Consider the following 20,074-nt stretch of genomic DNA (forward strand, 5'->3'; position numbering starts at 1 on the left):
TTGCATTTCTTCAATTGTTGTCCTTCATACTCGCCAAAGGAGGGGGAGGTACCTGCAAAGATACTCCGACGCTCAAGTCAGATATGAGTTATGGAGCTGAAGCTCAGAAGAGAGTAATTGGATACTGCTCTGAAGTATTATTCAGGATCTCTAGAGCATAAAGAGAACGTACCTGGACTTTGGTCCTGTTACTGTATTTATATGCAATATAAAAATAACCACCTTACCTAAAAATGTGGTTAGTGGCTTTGACAAATATCTTAACTGTCTAAAATATCTAAGGTATTTATGTTATTACATAAATATCCTTACTACATAACATGCCCCCCAAGTCCGAGTTAACCGTTCTGTTTTATGAACGTGGTAACTATAGGACTTATGAGTTTGAGGGAGGTTGTGTTGGGGAGCGTGTTTGTGGTTGTCGTTCATGTGTGGATTGAACGTTTTAAATCAAGGATGACCGAGCAATTGGGTTTGATGAGCCAAAAAGAGACCAAGACGAATGGTAAAAAGCTGGAACAAGTGAGGCCGAACGTTCGTGCACCTGGGTTGGCGAGCGCTTAAGAAACAAAAGGTCGAACGTTCGTGCACCTGGGTTCGTGAGGCCGAACAGCCAACTTCTTGAAGGCTCGAAAACATGGATTGACGAGCGCTTGTTGATGTGGATTGACGAGCGGTATTTGAACGCTCGTTGCAATGAATGTCGAGCGATATTTGGACGCTCGTTGACATGCATTGGCCGGCGCTTCTTGAACGCTTGTTGATATGAATTTGCGAGCGATGTTTGAACGCTCGTTGACATGCATTGGTGAGCGCTTCTTGAACGCTCGAAAACATGGAATGTCCAGCGAAGTTTGGACGCTTGTTGACATTTGATTGTCGAGCGTTGAGGCCGAACGACGGACTGAGTGGATGCTCGTTGACAATTGAATGTCGAGCGTTGAGACCAAATGACGAACTGAGTGGATGCTCGTTGACAATTGAATGTCGAGCGTTGAGACCAAATGACGAACGCCTTCGATGTTGAACGACAGATTCTTTGGAAGTAGATGTTCTTGGGCGAACATAAGCTAGGCTATGGGGATGGTCCCCTAAGTTTGATTGTTTGGGTGTTCTGGGGCGAACATCTACCAGCGGGAGTGTGTCCCTTTGTTCGATGCACCTGGGTGTTCTAGGGCGAAATATGTACATGATGTATGGGTAGATTATGAAACTATGACATTTTTTTTTAGAGTCAATTTGTTTCCTTTGAAATCATCCAATTTATGATGATCTAGATCTCCAATTTCCTTTCAATGGATGTCCAATTCTAAAGTCAATTGTTCAAAATGAAGCTTGTGTGCTATGCATTTCTTGACGAGATACTAGTGTGTACATGCTTGATATCAGGGGTTGGAACAAAAATGTGGAGGATGATTGGAAGGATTTGGAGAGTACCGGGTGGGCCACTCGAGCCTCTTACTCCTTAAAACGACTACCAATGCCAATGTGAGCTAGTAGATACTCAGAAGCTGCTCCAATTTGGAGCATGGTAAGAGTATTTGCATGGACAAATGTATCCGTGAATTGTGATAAGTCATGAATCAGGGAGTGAGAATACCATGTGGGATTTGCAAATTGCCCCAAATTTGGTTGTGATAGATTTCTTTAAAGTTCGGGGCGAACCGAGATCATGCAAGGCCCAACAAGGGATGCCCCAGTCTTTGTATGAACTTTGAATGTTCAGATGAAAAAATTTGAGATTTAACAAAGTTGCTCAATACTCTAAATGGGCCGAAGCATATGAAAGACACGCCTTGGTTTTGGGTATGAGTCAATTAAGCGAGGTTCAAAAAGAAGTTTCCCCCCACTCTGGGTTTACGAATGATAAGATGGACTCAAAATCATACAAAGCCCTAAAGTGTCTGCCCCTGTTTTGAGGGTGGATCCATGAGTTTCAGTGCAGACAAATCTGAGAGGCCCAACAAGGGATGCCTCGGTCTTGGTACGAACTTTGAATATACAGATGAAACAAATGTGAGACTAACAAAGTTGACCATATCTTGGAAGGGCCAAAACACATGAAATAAAGTTGCCCAAAATTGTCCCCTAGTTTGGGAATTGGTGGAAGAGTTTGAATGGGATTTGAATGTGTTCATGAATTTGTGATGGATATGGAATGGATTGGCTTGAAAAGATTGCCCCAATTGGCTTGATTTTCCTTTGTATAATCTTGATTAACAGGGAGTTCCCTTCTTCCGAGGACATTTTTCTTTTTTTCATCATTTTTTTAATTGCATTGTTAGTCATTTTGTCTTGCCTCAAAATTAAGCTTTATGAAAATTTAAGCAACCATTATTCAATCTGTGTGGACTTTTATTGGGCTTGTAATGTGGCTTGGGCTAAGGGGTATTGAAGGAAAGGATATAAAGGCCCAAATAAATATTTGTGGGTATTTTTGAAAAACAGGAGTTACCATCTACACTTGTATCAACTATTTGTCAAATCTGTTTTGACTTCCCTTGCTAATTTGCAAACTTCACTCTTTGTTTGTCATCACTTTGTGACTCTTTTCAATTTTTGCTTTGCTTTTGCTGAATTCTCTTCATTTGATCACTAAGTGTGTTCTTCTTGCAATTTGAGTCGACTTCTACTGTGATGGTAACTCTTGTTTGGGTAAAATTTTGAAAAGAAAATTTCTTATTGGCTCAAATTTGGTATCAAAGGATATATTTTTGTTTGTTTTTTTTTTTGGATGGAGAAAAATGGCCACACATCATTTCAAATTTTGGTTGTTTTATTTTCAAAAGATTAATTAAGAGACAAAGACTAAATGATCTCAACAGAGTCATTTTTCATTCTTTTTCATTTTTTTCATTTTTTTTTTTACGGATTCCAGGATCTCCCAAATGAAAGCAGTGGAGGTAACGGAAAATCTGCTCCGGAGTAAAACTTGGTGTTTATTATTTGGGCTCAAGGACATGATTGGGCCAATCTCTTGGTATAGTGAGGGCTAAAGGATGATGTTTTCAAGCGATGCACACACAAATATCTCTTAAGAATATGTGATTTGATCATTTGATTCCAGGAGATTATGACATCCATTATACTTATTTTTTTTTTAAATCTCATAAAATGGATGATTTGCATCGAAAATAATTGACTCAACTTTTGCGTATTTTTTTTGGTTTTATGCATGAAGAAAAGTAATATGAAATGAAAATGATGATACTAGTTGAAAAACAGATTTTTTGTTGCTTTAGCGAAAATTAGGTCTGGTGGCCAGTATGAAAACTGGGCTTGGGGGCCAGTGTGAAAACTGGGCTTGGTGAGCAAAGAAAAAATTATATGAGAAAATTTGATTTAGAGAGAGAAAAAAAACGTTTGGAAAATAAAAATGTTTTTTTTTTTGTTTTATTCATTTACATAATGTAAAAAAACATTAAACATATTAGAAAAAAGTTTTTGTGTTTTTTATCTTTTAGAAATAGAAATTAATTTGAAATATGCATGTAATGGGCCGAGTTGGGCCAAAAACGTTTGAAAACCTGAGGAGAAGTAACAAAAGGAAGTTGGACTTACCAGGCACATTGACCCAATGGATCAGATGACCTGAGCCGTGTGAACTTGACACAAGAAGATGACCAAGAAAACATTTTTTTTCAAAGTTTACGGAACAAGCTAAAAGAAATTCATCATTTTTTTTTAATTTTGTGTTATGAAAGGATTTCACAAGATTGAAGTAAAGACAATTTTGCAACACCACTAGACTCAATGGGCCCAACACTATTCCTCTTTTACAACCATGACAAAATCTTCAGACAAAGGTCTGAATTCCATTATTTTTTATTTTTTTGCACAAATACTTGTTCACACAAATGGAAAGGGAAATTATGAATTGAAAACACAAAATCTACATAAACATGTATTTTTTATTTTTCAGAAATTCAGACGCACTGGTTCAAGAGAAACCACATATGACAAAGGGGCCTAATGGACTCAAAAACTGTTCATCTTTCATTCTCAGATTTTTTTTAAATTCAAAGAAAATCACACAGGACAATTTGAACAAATGTACTAAACATCATTCAACAGCAAAAATGTGAAAACAAAATATTTTTGACATATTTTCAAAAGAAGTAGACTCTGAGAGAAAACCACGAAGGCCATTGGGCTTAAATGGGCTCAAGCACTGTTCCCTTTTTTTTCTATATTTTTTTTAGATTTATTCAAAATGTAGAAGAAGAAGGAATAAAAATCAAGCAAAATGGTGTGATGTGAAATTACAAACATGCCAAAACAATTCTTCACTCAAATTTATATTTCAGAAAGAATTGGCAAAGAAGGCTAACATGGTAATGAGGCCCAATGAACCTGAAAAATGTCCTTTATCAAGCAAATGAAAAACAATTTTGAACACTTCAAATTTTACAACACTCCAATTATTATTTTTTGAAAATTTTCCATTTATCATATTTTTGATTTTTTTGTTTTATTATTTTTTTGGTGAAATCGGATCATCCAAGAAGTCTTGAATTGGGCCGGATCGACCCAACAAAACCCTACCCGTTTTCAGATTTTCAAAAAAAATTTTTTTTTTTTTAACTTAGAAAGATCAGACCGACACCAGACGGTTGCAGCGACCGGAACTGTAGCCACAGTGGATTTGCTCGGCTATAAAACGGGTACCCCTTCGGCGTCTGAGCGGCATTTTCCCGATCTCGCTCTCTCTCTATCCTTCTCTTTCTCCCTCTTTACTCTCTTCTCTCTCTTCCTTGAGCGTCTGGATTTCTGCGAGGAGCCTCTGCCCCCGTGTGCTTTCGGAGGCGTCCCAGTGCTGCGACGAGCTTCTGCATGCCCTTCCACTTCCAGGTAAGTCTTCTGAGCTCTTCGATCTTCTTTCTTTCCTTTACGTTTTTGTTTTTCTTCCTTCCATCCTTCCTTCTCTGCTTTTCTGTTTTTTCGATCTTTCCTTCTCTGTTTTTTTCGTTTTTCTTTTCCTTTACGATTTCTGGTTTATTTTTTACTCTCTAGCTTTCTGCATCTGCCTTCCTTTCTTGTTCCCTTTTCTGTTTTTTCTTTTCTGCTTTCCTTTCTTGCAAGCTCTTTATTTTCTTCTGCTTTCCGCTTTGTCTGCTTTTATTTCCGTCTTGCTCTTCTTTGCTTTTCTTTCTGAGTCTTCTTTCTTCCTCTTTTTTTTAAATTTAAAAACTTAAAACACTTAAAAACACAACTGTCTTAAACTTAAGGGGTATATAGGCTGGAAACCAGACGTTTATCTCCCTTCGATTGAAGGTATGGTAGAGACAATCGGGTAGAACAACGCCACGTACCCCATAAAAACAGAAAACTTAAAAAGAGAAAATTATTTGAATGAACCGGACATGGACAAATGGACAAGGACAAAAGGACATAGATCCGTTTAGGACCCTTTTGCAAGGACCATGAAACAGATCCGAGACCAGACACTGAAATAACAAAGACCGACCGGACAAAATAAACTAAAAGGAAACAAAAACGAATAAAGAAAACACCGAACAAAGAAACCAAAAAAATTTTGTTATGCTTTTCGTTATGTTTTTGTTCTTTTTACTTTTTATTATTATTTTTTTTTGTTTTTAGAAAACTTAGAGAGGAAAGATGAGCGAGATGGAGATTGAGAGGTACACTGGTCAGCGGTGGAGACCTACTGACGATCAGGTCAAAATGATGACCCACATCTACAATTACGGGGTCACACATCCTAGCAGAGCCCAAGTCGTTGAGATTGCATCTCGACTAAGGGCTTTCGGAGAAGCCAGTGAATACAATGTGCACTGCTGGTTTAACAACCACGGCAATCGGGTCAGGCGCTGGCAAGCGGAGATAGACCCTACTGGCACTCAGTTTTCACAACTGCCGCTATACATGTATGGTAAGCACCCTGATCACCTCCATCCCTTTTTTTTTTTTTTTTTTGAAAATTTCTCCTCATCTTATTATTGACACAAATTTTCTTTTTGTTTTATTTTTTTTTGGAAAGAATATGACTGGGTGATCATGAGGGCGCCGAGGCTGCTGGACTTGTTCCCCGTTCCGATCATCATTGACGACGATAGGGACGAACGACAAATCCCTCCACCCATGCTTCTCACATTCCGGACCAGAGCTCCCTCGACGGAGCTCTCCCTCAGACCATCGTAACCAGCTCGGGAATTTTTTCGCTGAATGCTTTTTTTTTATTTTTTTATTTTCAAGGTCTGTAACTTAACGATCACCAGTGATCGAACTCTGAACACTGTTTATTTGCTTTTGTTTATTTTCTGCTCTTTTTTTTGTTTTTTTTTATTTGAATTTGTGAGCTTGCACTTCTTTGTTATATCTGCTTCTTTTTCATTTTCGCATTTTTATCTTATTTATCAAATGTTAAGATCATATGAGTGTAATTAAATTGATGTCCTTGTTCAAAATCAACTCTCCGACCTTACTGTAAATCTCTCTTTTTATTGTGAAATAAACTGGATTTTTATGCTTTCTTTTTATTTGGTCAAAACAAGATTTTCCAACAATTATGTATATATAAAAAAAAATGGGCTAAAATAATTTATTTACAAGAAAATAAGGGAAAATTGAATTCGAATAAAAACATGAGATCTGAAGTAAAAGGGATAAGCAAAATTTCAATGAAATACGTGTATGAAACAACGAAAGAAACTGGCTCAAGACAAGCCTCAAATGGAAAACACGCTGCAATACACGCTGAAATAACTGTATGGGCGGAAAACACGTCTTGCAAGAAAACATCAAATTCGGGAAAATCTGACACTCTAACCTTGTTTTTTTGATTTTCAAATTTGCTATTTTCGAAAAAAATAGGAGTTTGGCAATTCGCAATAAAGACAAGTAACACAAGATTTTCCTCAATTTTGTTTTTTTTTTTATTTTATTTTCTCCACGACACCCTATTAGGACATGATTTCCAGTAAACCTTGGAGATACCAAGTAATGAAATTTTACATTAAAATTCATGGATGAAAGCGTGATATCAATGAGCATAAACCTCATAGCGAGGCAAATTAAAGCTCGAGCAAAACAACATCAGTTCCAACTTAATGCTTTCCCAAATAATCCGCGAGTCCTCTTCCCTCGTCATGGCATTTTTAGAGGCGAACTCACACCTTGCCACAGTGCTGGATTAACTTTCTTCAAACTTTAATTATCTTGAATGAATCAAAGTTTGCCTTCGCGCTTGAACCACCAGCACTTCTGGAACGATCGATGGCCACTCCGTGGTAATCACTTTTTGTGTATGTTGTATCATGAGTCTTGAGGTATTGAGGCTTTAAAGGCTCCATGTAACAAGTGGAGACCAACCTTTTTTATGCATAAGACTTGGAAGCAATGTTTCCTAAGTCATATGGATAGGAGTGAAACTCGTAGGCCTTTTCTCTTGATCAAACATTTTTCTACCCGACAGCTTGGTGGGAAGTTGAGTTTGGGCTGAGTCCAATCTTGTCTCGGAGCAGTTTCAAAGGGTAGGCCGATAGTATTTGAGCAATAGGATGTGATTGAGCTCCTTCTTCTCTCCTTGTCCCAGGCTTAGACCAGACTTGTTCACATTCGTTGTCATGGTAGGACCTTGTACGATCTTTTCAGTCTTCACGCCAATTTCAATTTTTTCTTGGATTATCGCAAGTTTGAGAAGCTTAGGAAAACACTACTCACCATGGTCTTACAGAAGGGTGATTACAGAGTATTTAGGAATGTGTCAACGATCTCGTTATCACTCATAAGAGACTTTCCTTGAGCAACAATATCTTTCCACCTTTGGGCATATTCTCTGAATGATTCAGATTCTTTCTTCACCATGTTCTGCAATTGTGCTCTGTCAGGTGTCAAATCTTTATCATATCCATACTGCCTTAGGAATGTCTCAACCAGATGTTTCCATGAGTAGATGTGAGTAGTCTCTAAGCGCATGTACCAAGTTAGAGTTTCGTCAATTAAACTTTCTTGGAAGAAGTGAATCAAAAGTTTTTCATCGTGGGCATAAGCTGCCATTTTCCTGCAGTACATGCTTATGTGGTCCCTCGGGCAAGTATTTCCCCGATATTTCTCAAACTCTGGCAACATGAACTTTGGAGGTATCACCACATCATGAACTAAACACAGTTTTTTAGCATCTTCAAATTCAAAACTTCCTTCACCCTCTATGGCTCTCAACCTCTTCTCAAGGACTTCTAATCTGCTCTTATCATCCTTAAAATCTGCTGGTGTAATGACACAAGATGGAGACTTCGTCTTAGGTTGTTTTTTCATTATCATGCTCTCAATACCTGGTTGGATCGTCTGCCTAGGAATTATGAAAGTGGTTGCCCCAGGCTCGTCTTCTACTTCAGCTGCATTACCTTCGGCCTTTTGAGTGTCAAGATGTCTCGAGTCCACTCCTGAGGGTGGAGTATAATTCGGGGGAAGACCATAGGAAGGGAAAGTTTGTGCTTCTGGAACTCCTTGTTGTGATCGTTGTGTGCATAAACATCCAGGACTTTGTAAGGCTTCCAGGGTCTTTAGGACCTGTCTCATTTGTTCCTTCAGCTGTCGGATATCGGCTTTCATTCCCTCTTGAACTTCTACTTGGTTCTCCATGATTTTGCCACTGGTTCGTGTCCTTTAGGGTGTCTTAGATGCTTAGCTGTATTTTTTTTTTTGTGAAACAAATTAAGAAAAAAGAAAAATAAAAATAAAAAAGAAAAGAAAAGAAAAGAAAACATAGTTCAAATTCTCTAGTCAGAAACTATAAAGCTGTGAAAATATTTGCCCCGGTATAATTTTGGAAATTAACACGAAACAGAGTCAATAAGGTGGTTCATCATTCAGAAATCCCCAAAATGCGAGACATAGGAATTCTTGGTCAACCATCGCAGGCTTTAGTCTTCACATTCTTCATTTGTCTGATCAGTTTCTCGCAGTAATTGAGGAATGTTTCAATCCCCTTAGGCGGGTTGATGATTGACATTACAGACCCAGCATCAGCTAATAGCTTAGGAACATTTTCAATGACTTCATTGATGAAGAAAGCTAATTGTGAGTGACTTGTCCTTCTTCAACGACATATTCCTTCATCTGACTCATCAATCTTTATGTCCCCTTTTAGCTGAATGGCAACATTCCTTCTAGTTTTGTCACTGCTGCTTCTATCCACTGCTCATTATTTTGAAATTTCTTTTCGCAATTTGGGTAAGGGAAATTAATTACAACTTGATTGTCTTAACCCTTTCTGCGATTCATTGGCTAAGGGAAACTTCCACTAACAGTCCATGATCTTGGGCCTTTCTTTGAAGCGAAAAACATTTCCCCAATTGTCTTTAACTTGATGGAACATTTCAGCGAAGATTCATGCCTCATATGATCTGCAATGTGGCGAGAGATGCAGGTGTTAGCGATCCTATCAGGATACTCAAATTATTTTTTTGCGCTAACATAGGATTGCAATTAATACAACACCTAATACCCATGAGGGGTACATTAGGATGCCTCCTGCAATGATATGTGATCTGCGATCTATGCTGCCAAGGGACACACCATTTAACTTGTTCTTCATTTAAACTTGCACAAAGTTGCGCCCATTCATTTACTCTTTTCACATGTGGTTCACAAGGAACAGCCCAAGACAAGTGCAAAAGTGCCTAAAAGTCACTTCTTTTTCCAATGGTGACCCATGTTCACCTGACTGAGTACCTATATTGGAATTTTTGTACAAAATCCAACTTTCTCTCGGGTAATCGTTTACAATGTCCTTGTAATCGATTATATACTACAATAATTCGTCCATGGGGTACAGGGAATTTAAGGCGTCTCCAGTCTCACGGGAAATGAACCACATATACAACACTGGTAGACAACATAACATCTTTCCCCCTTTAAGTTCATAACAACGATTAAGGGTCCCATAAACTTCAGCCAGGATGGCACTGACTAGATTCTCACAGCGCTCTTTGTCTCCCACAAATGCATTCATAGCGGCATAATCGACGAGGTTTTTGACATTTAGGAGAAAGCATGACACCATAGAGGAGAAGAGCTAATACATCCGTAAACATTTCCCAATTTTCCTCTTAAGCCAAACGATGTAGGTATTCCCATAAGTATCTTTGAGGAAGGCCTCTCACTTTGCCCTTGATTGTGAACTCGCTTTCTAACTTCATTGGGTGTACTTTATACTGCTCAAGGTAGTTGTATGGAGCTTTTTCCTTGAGAGGTATATTTAAGACCTTCTCGAATTCTTCCACTATTGGTACTAGTTGGAAATCTTGGAAAGTAAAGCACCTTAGTGATGGATCATAGTACTGGGCTAAAGTAGTAATTGCTGATGTTTGGACCTCCACCTCTAACAGACTCAACAAATTCTTATACCCCACCAATATTATCCTCCTTTACTCGACGTGCATCTTTTCGTCAAAATGTATGAACTCAAATACCTCTTGACTCAAAATTCCATGTTAATTCCCATCTTTAGCTTAAGGGCCTTAATCAAAACTTTATAATTTTTTACTAGAATTCACAAAATGTGACAAGACTATAAAAAAAACATGAGCTAAGAAAGAAGGAAAAAGTAAAAAGAAAAAAAACGGATAAAGAGGTATGTACAAGGTGCGTGATTTTTATTAAGCGAACATGAGGGTTATAGGAAAACACATTTCTCCCTTTTGTGCCTTATCAAAGGTTGAATATCAAAAGTTCTAAGGCCAAATATATGCACTCACAAGGATAGCTTCCTAATGCTTAAATCAGGCCACCAGAGCTATGGCTCTTTTCACTGTTTCTCCACAACAGTCAGAGTAATCAACTAGATGTGGAGACACAAATGAAAAGAACAGACTCTGGCTGGGGTTCTCACGATAGCCAAACAGGAAGTACATCCCAGAGTGACACCGCTACACAACCCCTCTATTTCTAAGTTGCGCTCAGACCCGGGTATAGGGCCTCACTCATGATATGCATATGATGTGTGTGTGTGAAGGGAGAATGCAATTATACACCCCAAACCCTCACCTGCAAAACAACCAGAAAATTCCCAGGCAGATATAACATGTTTTCTACCCTAGGGTTCAATATAATCAAAAGAACATATATACAATAATGACAAATATCCAACAAAGATAAAGAAAGAGGGAAGAGAAACACAAAGAAAAACCACATTGAAATCGCACATCTAATTAAATGGCCTGACTCTCTGGTGGTCCCCAGTGGAGTCGCCATCTGTCGCAACCGGAATCGCGACGGGACGACGATCCAATAAAAAAAAGAGATATATTGAAAAGAGAGATTTTGGAGTTGCCACCATAGTTTATTCTGGAAAACTACGGAAAAACCATAAAATGATAAGGCATGGTCAAATTGAACCAGATTCTTGGTTCGGGAGTCGGTTACGCGTAGGGAAGGTATTAGCACCCTACAACGCCTGCCCTAAGGCAGTACCTTTAACTAAATGTGCGAATGTGGATGTGGTTTTCAAAGTATTTAACTTCCCCTTAAAATAAAACGCTAAAGAAAACAAACAATATTTTTTAGCTTTTTAGGCCCGACAAGGATTGACCTTGCTCCTACGTATTCTCATGCAGAATGAGAAATCAGGGTTCCGTAGTTCGTTATGAAATTGTTTGAGAAATTTGCTTGAAGAAATTGATTTTGGATTTTTGGGAAAATGAACCTGACAAGGACTGGCCTTGCTCCTACGTATCTCCACTTTTGATGGAGAATCAAGGATCACGTAGTTCTGTAAGGCAATATTGTTTGAGCTTGAAAAGTAGAAGTTTTTTAGTTTTTGAGGATTTTTATATTTTTTTGGATTTTTTAATTTTAGAAAAGAGAAAAGGTTTTTAGCACAAGGACGATGCGTGCGATCACACATGTGCCTAAACCTTTGAAACATATATTTTTTTTTGCGTAATGAGTACTAGGCTGATGCGTACGATCGCACGAGCACTCACACGGCTTTTTTCCTTTTATTGTTTTGCGTAATGAGTACTAGGCTGATGCGTACGATCGCACGAGCACTCACACGGCTTTTTATTTCTTTTGTTTTGCGTAATGAGTACTAGGCTGATGCGTACGATCGCACGAGCACTCACACGGCTTTTTATTTATTTTATATTTGGGCAATAAGTACTAGGCTGATGCATACGATCGCACGAGTACTCATACCGAGATTTATTACATTAAATGTTTTTTAAAGTTTTACATATCTTTTTATTATTTTTTATTTTCTTTTGATATAAAACGAAACGAGCAAATCCACTAAAACAGAGGGTAGGAGTTATCTTACAAGGGGCTATATACAGAAAAAACTAATAACCAAATAAATAATAAAAAAAAAAAAAAAAAAGAAAGAAACAAAAGTACAAAAATAAAGCAAGATAACAACTAAACAAGAATATGGGTGCAGATATAAGAACCAGAGTTGCGCGCGGAGCAAAATTAGGCTCTATAGAGGTGCAGCAGCAAAGTTGGAGGTGCCAGAAATAAAATGAGCCCAATGTCCAAACCTCCCTTTTTTATTGTTTGCAAAAACGGAATGGGCTTCAGCCCCGGTGTGGAATCGAAAACGGAGGTGTATTCTGAAATAGTGTGCTCATGTCCAATTCTCTTTTTTTTTAGAGTGCGCTTAAGCCCAAATGAAAGGGGAGTGTGAATGAAGTCTTGTGATGGCATTTGGTGTTTGTTGACCAAGGCAACCACTAGGGTCATCCTTCTATGAAAGGCTGGGAGCGGGAGAGTGGCTTTTCTTCATCATCCATGGCAGCCGTAATCCGAGACCAACCCGCCGTGCGTCGTCGCGGCCAACTGAGAAAGTCGCCGGCCACATCTTTACCTGTAACACCACCACGCGCCTCGGCATTTCTTATTCCATGCGCTCAGGAGGCGCACTCTGACACGGCCACCGTACCTCTGCCACTCTCCGCTACCAGCTGCCGCCTTCAAACCGGTCCAGCCACTGCGACGAACTCCCCCTCAATCCAAGGCGTCACCGGCGATCCAACTTACCACCGAGACTATCGCTGGCCGCGGTGTCTAGCTCCTCCCCATACTCATCTCTGCGTGTGGGAGAGAAGAACCACTACGACCAAGTCTAGCCGCCACCGGTGTCTCCCGTGTTCGACGCTAACTTCCGCCGGTGCTGTCTCCCGTGTTCGACGCTAACTTCCGCCGTTGCAACTCCCGACCACCGTCACTGGTGTGTGAAGATGACTGTCCAATCTTTTATCTCTGTATTTGGGTTGTTGGAAATGGATGAAGATTGAAGATTGGGTGGTGGCCGTGAGGTGTGGTTGATTGGTCACGGGTTGGGAGATGGAATGAGAGTTGGTCCTGAGGTGGTATAAGGATGAAGATGTTGATGTTGAATGGAGAGGAAAAGGACCAATGATGATGGGTTCTATGGGATAGGTTTCAGGAACATAGTGATGGCTGGAGTGGAAATAATGTGTTGGAGATGGCTATGGCAGTGGGTGTTTGGCCGTGTACGAGTGATGATGGTCGTGAGGGGCAAAGGCCCTGGTTGTGGCACTGGTGAATATGGGTGTTAGGCTGTGGGATAAGGTTGATCGTGGCATGGGGTTTGGGATGTTGGGGTTGAAAATGAGGAAGAAAGGGATGTTGGAATGGAGATGAGGATGGCTTTGGTGGCGGACCCGTGAGGAAGACAGGTTTGAAGATGATGATGTTGGTCGTGTACAAGGAGTTGGTGTTGATGGTGATATAAGGATGAAAATGATCAGAGAGGGGTCAGTGGTGCCATGAAGGGATCGTCGTGAGAGGCAAAGGACCTAGTCAGAGGTGGATGATGAATGAATAGTAAAATGGTCGTGAGGGAAAGAGGGAAGGGATCAGTGGGCGTGTTGATGATGCTGGAGATGGTGTTTGAGATGGAAGAGATGAATGTAATGGAACATGTCGGGAGTGGTGAGCCGAGAGGTGGAAGATGGTGTGTTGGAGGCCGTGAAGTGTTAACAATGGCCGTGGATGTCAAGATGGTTGGATGTGAGGATGGTTCGGTAGTAATATACACGTAAAGATATTTACAACAACATCTATTCAAAAGCAACACATGCTAACATAACACATGCAAACATAGTAACCACACAACAGAGACATACTTAACACATGCAGACTTAGTAACCACATAACATAGACATACGCAACAGAGACATCTCGAGGGCAAAAATAACCAATTCACTAAAACCTGGTGTAAGGCATCACTTACCTCTTGAGGCTCCTTTCCGATGGTCTCCTCCTCTCTCTCTGGCTTTCTTTTTTTTTCAACGAGTTCCTTCCCCAGTTCTTCAAGTGATGTGCCTCCTCCTCTTTTGGATTGACCTCCCCTTTTCCTTTACTTTTTGTGATCGCAGGTGTTAAGATGATGGACGTTGGCCGTGAGGTCCCTTTTGAAGGGATGAAGATGTTGTTGCGGAATGATGAGGGAAAGGACGATGGTGAGGGGTTCTATGGGATGGTTCCTTTAGGAACAGAGTGAGGTCGAACTGGAAGTTTGAGCTGGATTTTGATGAGTGAAAAGGAAGCACTGGAAAATAGAAGGATTCTCTGAATCTGTGGAGTGATCAAAAGCCCAAAAAAGATGTTTTCCCCCGCCCCCTTTTCCCTCTGCTGCTTGCTTTCTTTTATAGCCAAATCTCAGAACCCGTGAGCCTCCCAATCTGTTCAGAATTCTTCCCGTGATCCTCTTTTCTTTGCATGCTGAGCTACAGTTTTTTGGCCGTGAGAAAATAGGGTGAGGGCCCCTCAATCTTGTCTTCTTCTTCATACGGTGGACACCCTGTGCGTGTGGTTGCTTCCTCTTCTGTGCATGCTGGATGGTGATGCTGGAGATGGGAACCCTTGGTGGAAAGCTTAGACCAAATTTAAAATGTAGCCACCAACTTTATGGACGCTCGGTCAATAACGCAAACAAACGACCGTTCACAAAATAAACGAGCGCTCACAGTCTGAATCAAACCGAACGCTCACAATCAGTAATACAGAACCAAGAGCGAGCGTTAAAAACACACATGTCCAAGACCGGACGTCCAGACAAAGAGCGAACGTTCATTAATGCAAACGCTTAAACACCTGGGGGCCACACATGAAAGGCCGAACGATTGAATAGTCACCTGCGGACGAGCGGCAGAAGAGCAGGACGAGCGGTAGATGAGGTAGTGATCGTCACTGAGAATGGACGAACGGTTGCATGCAGGGTAGGAGACGAACGTCAGAGGACGAACGCTTGATCAAAGAGGACGAACGCTCGCAAGCTTGAATACTGGCCGAACGGTTAAGTTGAGGTCGAACGGTTGAAACTGAGGACGAACGTCCTAAATTAACACATGGCCGAACGGCCGAATAGTGAACGCTTGAGGATGAGAATTGCCGAACGTTAATGATACTAAATGGCCGAACGTATGAGGACGAGCGGTTGACTCTTGGCATGACCGAACGTCTTTAACACTTGAGGCCCAGGATGACCGAACGGTTGAACATTAGAAATGCCGAACGTCCAAATGGCATGAATGGCCGAACGGTTGAATAGTCACTTATGGACGAGTGGCAGAAGAGCAGGACGAACGCTTTAAGATTAGGACGAACGTTCGCACAAAGGCGAGGACGAGCAGTTCGAAACAGAGGACGAACGTTCGCGTAAAGGCGAGGACGAGCAGCTCGAAACAGAGGACGAACGTGCTAAATTAACACATTGCCGATTGGCCGAATAGTGAAAGACCGAACGTTCAAGCAGTCGCTTCTGGGCGAACGGTCGCAGAAACAGTGGGTGAGGACGAACGGTCACAGCAACAATGGGGAAGGACGAACGGTCACTGTTTGGACGAGCGGCCACAGTAACAGTGGGGAAGGACGAACGGTTTCAGCAACAATAGGGAAGGACGAACGGTCACTGTTTGGACGAGCGGCCACAGTAACAGTGGGGAAGGACGAACGGTTTCAGCAACAGTGGGGAGAACCGAACGGTCACTGTTTGGACGAACGTTTTCATCTTTTTTTTTTATTTTATTTTTACTTTTTTTTTTATATACATTTTTTTTTCAATTTTTCTTTTTATGAGGAGAATACAATAAAACAAAATTATTTAGTCAATCCGGACGAAATTGAGTGTTGACAGGCGTTACGGTGTGTTTGACGTGGCACGCTGCGTTGGACGTTTTATCTAACGTGGTTGAACAGAGCAGGAGCAGTGGGGCACGTGGATATTGAATATCAAATAAGTAAAAAGAAAAGAATTGTTTTATAAGTAAAAAGCACGTGGATATCGAATTAGGGATTCTTCTGTCTCAGTGCTTCTAGGGTTGGGTTCGTCCAAAGTTGGTTTCATTTCAGAAAATTGGGGTATCAATTTGGGTATTTAGGGTTGAATCGAGGTTGACCTTCAGAGAGTGTGCAGTTGTCGTCGTCCTCATCGGAGTTGTGGGACCTTCTTCAGTTGCAATCAGGAGTGGCCAGGTCAGTAAAAGTTTGGTTTTGTTAGAAACCTTTATCTTGCGATGTTGGGTGGTGGTCCCCGTCTATGTATTGTGTTTTATTTTTGATTGCAATGTTGTGGTCCCGTTGGTCGGATTGTGTTCCATTTTTTATTGCAATGTTGTGGTCCCCCCATGCCCCCCATGTTTAAAGTGATAATTTTCTGTGTGAGTGTGTTGTGGTCCCCCATGCCCCCCATGCCCCCCAATTTTCTGAAATGAAACCAACTTTGGACGAACCCAACCCTAGAAGCACTGAGACAGAAGAATCCCTAATTCGATATCCACGTGCTTTTTACTTATAAAACAATTCTTTTCTTTTTACTTATTTGATATTCAATATCCACGTGCCCCACTGCTCCTGCTCTGTTCAACCACGTCAGATAAAACGTCCAACGCAGCGTGCCACGTCAAACACACCGTAACGCCGTTTGACAGTATTTAACGGAAAGGATCGATTTGTTGCAATTTTCATAAAATTGGGACCCAATTGATATTTTCAGAAAGAAAGGGACCAAATTGAGATTCCATGCGAAAATAGGGACTAAGTGAATGATTAAACCTAAAAAGTATACACATGGAGACGAAATCTTTTACTTGAAGAGCAATGACGAATCTTACTTGCTAAAGACAAATATTGAATGAACTGTAAACACGTAAGTACTCTCTGCTTTTGGGTGAAAAACACTCTCTTATTAATTCAAATAACAGATGATAGGCTTTATAGCCTTACAACAGCAAAGAAAACAAACTCTCTAACAAAAGAAAACCAACTCTGCACGTTTCTGCACGTGGACAGTTTTCTAAACAGACTCTGCACTATATCCCTAAATAATAGGTCAATATTTGACCATAATATTTAAGTACAAAATTAAAAACTGAAACTGACATTTAATTACTAATAAAACAGAAATTAATCTTTATTTACTAATATGAACTAGATAAATTCTAATGAATAAAAACGGCAAATAACTCATTTCGTTTTTTAAAAATACTACACGTTCTCACTTTTGTCACTAAGAAGCGAAATATTTATTTTAGTTAGTAGATAAAAAAGTTCTTCAATTATATTCGTTTTCTAATTTTTTAAAATTATTTTATCATAAAAGTATATTTTTAATGACCAATTGTTATATATTTTATTTAGAAACTAAATTAGATATTTTATTTTTTCAAAGAATAAATTATTTAATTTTTTACATATTTAATTTAGAAAATAAATTAGAATTTTTTTTTTCAAAGATTAAATTATTCACTTACCAAAAAACTCCCCCGAAATAGAATTAGAATCTATCCTCTTTTTATTTTTATTTTTTATCAATCTACTATATTACTAGTCCTCCTATTATATCATTCTTTTCAGCTCAACTTTTTCTCTTAGGAGATTCAATCTTTATGTAGTTGACTGTTAAAGCTCATTTAACCCATGCTTGTCTAACCTAAACAAAATACAATTCAATTCAAAAAGTAATTTAATATTATTAACTCGCTGAATAATCGAAAATTCGAAAAATAGCCGTTGAGGCTTGTGGTAGTGAAAACTTCCAACGGCTACTTTCCGAAAAAAAAAAAAAACTATCCGTTACCCTTTCACAACTCATAAAACTCCACGAACTTTCCTCCTACGGTTCATCAACATCCTTTCTATTATCGTCTTCACTCATTCTCTTTTACTCTCGTTTTGCTTGCACATATCAAAATCAATTTCTGATCCCAAAATGAACGATCTAATGACCAAGTCCTTCACCAGCTACGTGGATCTAAAGAAAGTTGCGATGAAAGACGTTGATTTGGAAGCGGGTATGGCTGTTCCTCCCGATGTGGAACTCACCTCTTCCATAACCCTCTTGGACACTGACATGGGAATCTTCTTGGAAGAAGCTGAGAAGGTGAAGACTGAAATGGGGTCCCTCAGAGACATCCTCGGCAGCTTGCAGCAGGCCAACGAGGAGAGCAAGTCTCTGCATAAGGCTGAGGAGCTCAAAGCACTAAGGAGCAGGATCAACGCCAACATTGTTGCAGTCCTAAAGAAGGCCAGGGCGATTCGGACCCAGCTCGAGGAGATGGACAGGGCCAACGCCGCCAACCGGAGGCTCTCCGGTCTCAAGGACGGCACGCCGGCCATCTACCGTACCCGGATCGCTGTCACCAATGGACTGAGGAAGAAGCTGAAGGAGCTGATGATGGAGTTCCAGGGGTTGAGGCAGAGGATGATGAGTGAATACAAGGATACTGTGGGGAGAAGGTAAATAATCTACACACTTTCTATTTCTATATCTATATTCATTCATGTTTGTTTTTTACCCTCATGTTCTTGAATGCTTTATCTATTAGGTACTTCACAGTGACTGGGGAGTACCCAGATGAGGAGGTGATTGAGAAGATCATTGCAAATGGTAATGAGGAAGAGATTTTAGGGAAGGCGATTCAGGAGCATGGGAGAGGGAAGGTTCTGGAAACTGTGGTGGAGATTCAGGATAGACATGATGCTGCTAAGGAAGTGGAGAAGAGTTTGCTGGAGCTGCATCAGGTGTTTCTGGACATGGCTGTGATGGTTGAGGCACAGGGTGAGAAAATGGATGACATTGAGCATCATGTGTTGCACGCTTCGCACTATGTTAAGGATGGGACCAAGAATCTCCACACTGCAAAGCATTACCAGAAGAATAGCAGGAAGTGGTTGTGTATTGGGATCATATTGCTGCTCATTCTTATTCTGGTTATTGTTATTCCTGTTGCCACCAGTTTAAGCGGTTCTTGAGTGTTTTTGGTTATGGCATTTTATGGAGGGATTCGGGTTTGAATGATTCTTCTTGATTCATCAGTCCCATATTTATGCTCTTTTGTAAATTTTGTTTTCCTTAGTACTCTATGTATGATTCATCTTGTATTTTTGGCAGAAGTTAAGGTTACTATTTATACAATTTAATAGTAAACTGCATCTTTAATTATCCAACATTAGCCAAAAATACAAGATGAATCATACATAGAGTACTAAGGAAAACAAAATTTACAAAAGAGCATAAATATGGGTATATATATATATGGGGTCTTATTTCAGAGAATTTGTACATAACCAATATAGTGGTTTATTAACAGAATTCAAGAAACATGAATGTGAAAAATCTTCAAAAGAGTGGTCCAAATCTTAACAGTAGTGTGTCCAAATCTTAACACATTTCTAAACTTTTTGAAATGAACAACAAAGATAAGAAAATGAAGTGCTTCCACAACATTAAAAGTCTTTTATTTTATTCTAATAAATAATTAGTATAATATCCTAATTGTAAAATTTGAGACTTGTTCAGAAAATAATGAAAAATATGTTTTTCATAATTCTATTTAGATCGATAATATTTATAGGATTATTGATGACATCATTAATTTGAATTATAGTGATTATGGTATTTATTTGATAAAGATTAACAAATATAATTTATTAAATAATTAGATATATAAATGACGAATTAACTAAATGGCGAAGTATCAATGGTTAAGTGTACTATAGGATACCTAATCCTCTAACGGTCAACCAATAACCCGACGACAGTTAAATCACTGCAGGTCATTCTCATGCCCGTAATGACACTCGA

The 20,074-nt window shown here is 39.6% G+C and overlaps 1 protein-coding gene across 1 annotated transcript; it reads left to right on the plus strand.

Moving 5' to 3' along the window:
- The first annotated feature begins 18,097 nt into the window (after positions 1-18,097).
- Positions 18,098-19,432, plus strand: LOC108328269 (syntaxin-related protein KNOLLE). Its single transcript, XM_017562103.2, has 2 exons — positions 18,098-18,726; positions 18,816-19,432. Exons 1-2 carry the CDS (start codon positions 18,200-18,202, stop codon positions 19,240-19,242), a joined length of 954 nt encoding a protein of 317 aa, XP_017417592.1. The 5' UTR covers positions 18,098-18,199; the 3' UTR covers positions 19,243-19,432.
- The last annotated feature ends 642 nt before the right edge of the window (positions 19,433-20,074 follow it).

This window comes from Vigna angularis, chromosome 10 (assembly GCF_016808095.1).
Source record: "Vigna angularis cultivar LongXiaoDou No.4 chromosome 10, ASM1680809v1, whole genome shotgun sequence".
NCBI classification, from domain to species: domain Eukaryota; kingdom Viridiplantae; phylum Streptophyta; class Magnoliopsida; order Fabales; family Fabaceae; genus Vigna; species Vigna angularis.

Bases quoted from the DNA above. Each gene is read 5' to 3' on its own strand.
- LOC108328269 (XM_017562103.2), top strand. From the start codon at position 18,200: ATGAACGATCTAATGACCAAGTCCTTCACCAGCTACGTGGATCTAAAG. The intron at 18,727-18,815 runs GTAAATAATCTA...TTTATCTATTAG, and splicing joins AAGGATACTGTGGGGAGAAG to GTACTTCACAGTGACTGGGG.